This window comes from Seriola lalandi, unplaced genomic scaffold (assembly GCF_002814215.2).
Source record: "Seriola lalandi dorsalis isolate HSWRI2012SDOR001 ecotype SW California unplaced genomic scaffold, Sedor1 jcf7180002055007, whole genome shotgun sequence".
In the NCBI taxonomy this organism is placed as follows: domain Eukaryota; kingdom Metazoa; phylum Chordata; class Actinopteri; order Carangiformes; family Carangidae; genus Seriola; species Seriola lalandi.
Window position 1 is genome coordinate 69407 of NW_019525550.1, and position 4775 is coordinate 74181.

Genomic DNA, 4775 nt, shown 5'->3' on the forward strand with positions numbered 1-4775 from the left:
AGACTGTTCATGTTCAGACTGTTCATGTTCAGACTGTTCATGTTCACACTGTTCAGACTGTTCATGTTCAGACTGTTCAGACTGTTCATGTTCAGACTGTTCATGTTCAGACTTCATGTTCAGACTGTTCATGTTCACACTGTTCAGACTGTTCATGTTCAGACTGTTCAGACTGTTCATGTTCACACTGTTCATGTTCACACTGTTCACACTGTTCATGTTCAGACTGTTCAGACTGTTCATGTTCAGACTGTTCATGTTCAGACTGTGTCTCTGACTCGACGACAGTAAAAGTGGATGTCTGGTTAATTGTGAGCTCACTGCTGAGTCTCACTTCAACCTGCAGGTGTCAGGCGACGATGACGCCAAGTATACGGTCAAGGCTGTCAACAGTCTGGGGGAGGCGACCTGCACCGCTGAGCTGCTTGTGGAGGTGATGGCCGGAGAGGAGGAGGAGGAGGAGGAGGAGGAGGAGGAGGAGGAAGAGTAAAGAAGCCACCGCCTGGACTCCCGCAGGGAGGAGGCAGCGTGGAAGTTGCTTTGGTCCAGACGAGTTCATCACTCCTCCTCACCTGAGCAGGAAGAACAGGAGGGTGGGGTTTACACACCTGGACAGGACTGCTCACAGGAAACAGGTTTTAAAGAGTAACTCCTCACCTGGCTGCAGGTGACTCCACACTACAATGTGACATCACTGCTGGGCGTGGCTTCAGGTGAGAGACTCTGCTGGTCGGCCAGGTGATGAGTTACTCTTTGACCATGAGCACCTGCAGCCTTGTAGTCAGTATTCATCACCACGGTCACAGACGTAGCTCCGCCCCCACGATGTTTTACTGTTCACGGGAAAAAAAAGTCAGATTACTTCCTGCTTTGTTTCACAGTCTCTCGTTTAGAGGAGCAGTTACTTTCTCACCTGCACCATGCTGTGTGCCAAACTCCACCCACCCACCTGAAGCCCCACCCCTCTCACACCAGCCTCTTCATGGATTTCCTCTGACAGCTCCATCTATTGTGTATGAACCCAGGTTAATTTTTTTACACTGATCCACAGAAAAAGACAACAACCAACATTTATCCTCAAAAATCCACGTTACATGTTTGTGATGAAGGAAATTATATAACTATAAACCAAGAGGAAGAAATTAAACACAAATGAAACCTGTTGAATCAGTCCAATTTTAACAAGTCATAAAAACAATAAATTAGATTCATCCTCGGCTCCCTCAGCATAGGCTCATGGGAGCTGTAGTTGTTGTCATGGTTGCGGGACTTTGTGTATAACTAAACCATGAAACATGTACTGTATGTGACCCAGACCTGGTTCCTGTGGGAGTCCAGGTGAGGAAGAGGAAGATACGATGGATGCAGTGAAGAGGAAGATGATGAGCCGTATATTCACAGAGTTGAGTAACGAAACAATAAAGTGATTCACTTCAAAACAACAAGGCAAAAGACGTCCAGAATCGTGTTAGCGCTGAAGCTAACACAGTGATTAAAACAAAATAGATGAAAATCACATTTATCACTTAAAAATGATCCAGATGTTACCAATATTCACCACTGGGTGTTAAACATCACTAGAACTCATAAACACAGAGCTAACTAATTACATTTTTCAGCTAATGCTAACCTAACTAATGCTAGCTAACAAACATTAGCTCACAGGTAACTCAGGTTGCTATTGAGAGTGAAAACAACAGTAAGAATATAACTTCTACAGATGAACTGACCTTGATTGTTAAACTAAAGCTAATGAACATTAGCTAATTAGGAGGAAAGATTTGTGCTGTGAGGAGTGTAGCTAACATCGTCACAAACATCAGCTATTGAGAGGAGGTAATTAAAACTAGGGTTTCTGGGTAATGAAGCCCTTTCTTTAAACCATTGACACTTACCACTAGATGCTTTAATGTTGATGTGACGCAACTCTGTGGATTTACATGAGGCTCAGGATGAAACAGAGTGACGACGGTGATGATGATAAATTATAATGTTAATCTTGTTTTCATTGTTGTCATGGACCCCCCCCCCCCCCATGTCACTCAGCTTGTCTCCTCCCTCCTGTCTGAGCACTTTTCTCTGTCTCGTTTGTATTTTTGAGTTTTAGCCCTGAAGCTTCTACAGCTAGCATCACGTCTGCCTTACAACATTAGCATTAGCCTTTAAGCAACATGGTGACGCTTTAAATGACAGTTTTCTACCAGACATCTGTCACATTGTGGGATCGTCATTTTTCCTTTAGCTGCCTTAAAAATAACAGTTTGTTTACAGTGCAAAACTCCCAGAATGCACTGCTACACCACTGTTCATGTTTACTTTTTCAAACATCAGCAGTGACCTGGGAAGACGTGAAAACCAGGAAGTGTCTCTGAAACTCATTTAGTTGGTTTATGAAAAACACTGAAGACATCACATCCTGTAATTATGGATTCATTTTCTCATAGTTACAACCTATTTTATTTGAAACTTGTAAGTTTGAGATACTAAGTCACAATTACAAGATTTCTTATTTACAAAATCTATCATAATTTATATCTTGTAATTATGACATAAGGTCCTCTAATTATAAACTGGTATTATGGTGTAATAACTTTTTTAATTATTACCTTGAAATTAGATGGTAAAGATAAATTAAAATATCAAGCTCTTTGAAAAGATTACATCCACGATGACAAATGTTCTGTATTTCAGAATTATGAGATAATTACAGATCTTGAGATTTTAAATATAATTATAATACACTGAGTTATAATTACAGATCTTATCTCGTCTTCCAGCCACATGTTATAATGGTGAGATTAATATTAAATACATGAGAGCTGAATCTTGTAATTAGTATTTCATAAATATAAAAACAGATTTTATCATTATTAAATCATAAAGATATAGATTTTGTAAATAAAAGTTTCTAAGAATTAGATATAACATCCAACTCCAATCTTATTTGTTTTCATTGCAAATAAAAATGATTTCTGTGATTTCTGGAAAAATTAAATAAATGGTTCTGTTTTCTTCCCTGAGCTTTCAACACCAGCAAAGTAAAATTAATTTTCAAATGATTTTCTTGATTTTATGAAATTTGAGTTTGAGTGAATTTGGATCGAAGTGACGGAGAAACATTGTCACTGTGTCGTTTAATGAAAAAGATTTTTTGTTGATTAATAACTGAAATGTTTGAGGCAGCAGCTCCGTGTTCGGTAGAAATCAGCCGTGATTTAAACGTCTGACGTGCGTGTCCACGCTGATGTCAGAGTCCTTTCTTTGTCACATTCCAGCTGTTTGTTTGTTTGTTTGTGCTTTGATCCATTTATTTAAAGGCTGATTCAGTTTTCAACCAGAATCCAAAGACGCTTGTTTAAACCTCACAGGTGTGTGTTTGTGTGTGTGTGATCATCTGCTTCAACTTTACCTGTTTGTGTGTTTGATGGTTGTTTGTGTTTAAGAATGTTTTATTTTTAAACTTATTTAATGCACAGATTCATAGTAATAATATTATCATTTGAGCATCCGTCTCCATGGAGATTCTCGTCAGCACTTAATTTGTCACAGTTATTACACCCCTCCATTTTGTTCTTGTATTAGATGTATGTAGATTATATTTGTCTAATTTTTATAAATATCTATCAGTTTGATGAACATGGACATGTAAGAGAACGACTGTAGTTACTCACTGATACCAAATAAATTTTTATCACTAAACCAAACTGCTGTGTGTGTGTGTGTGTGTGTGTGTGTGTGTGTGCGTGCGTGTGTGTGTGTGAGTGAATACAGTGTTTAAAACAAAAATACACCCTGTTTATCATCACACTGATCAGACTCACTGTAAAAAAGGCTGCCAAACAAAAACTGTAAAATTAAACTAAAATGTCCTAATTCAAATAAAGTGTAAAAACAATAAATTTACAGAAAGTTTCATTAATATTTCTATGGAGAAAAACTGTTATTTTACAGATTTTTCCTAAATTATTCTGATCAAACACCATCAATAAAGTGACGCCACTAAAGTTTCTGCAGAGAAACTTTTTCCTAATAATAAAAATAAGTGTCAATCAATGAAATATTAACACATGTTTAATATTGTAAAGTAAACCTTTTGTTTTTGAAGACAAAGTAAGAAATACTGTGTAAAACATTAAAATCATCTCAAACTTAAACAGTATTTGTGTCAACATTGAATCTTTAAGTGTAAAGTAATGTTAAAACCTGTAGAAGCTCAATCTAAATACAATATTTACTGATTCAGATCAATTTTCTTACATTTCTCATAAAATATAATAAACTGAAGAAATGCAAATTAAACTGTTAATTCTCTGTATGTCGTCTTTCAACTAAAGTGGGGTTGGAAACTTAATTACAAATAACATACGCAGCACTATTGACTTTATAACACTTTTATTTAATATATTCAGATGTAAATTTACAATATCAACCAATTATTCACAAATTGTTCTTCAGCTGTCCAAAGGTTTAAGAGTAAAACTCAACTCTATCAGTCGGTCGGTCGGTCGGTCGGTCGGTCGGTCGGTCAGTCACTCAGTCAGTCACTCAGTCAGTCAGTCGGTCGGTCAGTCAGTGCTGCTGTGGTCCAGCCATGAATCTGACCACATGACTCTCTTCTCTGAAAGTTTCCCTGGCCACTTGTTGTGTTCAGGATACAGTTTAAACAATCCTCCTGTTGGTCACAAAGCAGCTGCTGGTCCGGCTTCACAGAACATCTCAGACATGCTGTTAGTTCACAATCCCAGCAGATCACACGCTGGAAATCTCCATGTGCC

The 4775-nt window shown here is 37.8% G+C and overlaps 1 protein-coding gene across 7 annotated transcripts in view; it reads left to right on the forward strand.

Annotated features, from left to right (window-relative positions):
• mylka (myosin, light chain kinase a) overlaps positions 1-3704 on the forward strand; it is a 55430-nt gene extending 51726 nt beyond the window's left edge. For all 7 annotated transcript variants that reach the window (XM_087171489.1, XM_087171494.1, XM_023397276.2 and 4 more), the window contains one exon: positions 347-3704. In XM_087171489.1, coding sequence (XP_087027615.1) covers positions 347-490 — 144 coding nt within the window. In that variant the 3' untranslated portion in view covers positions 491-3704. The remainder of the gene's footprint in view (positions 1-346) is intronic.
• The last annotated feature ends 1071 nt before the right edge of the window (positions 3705-4775 follow it).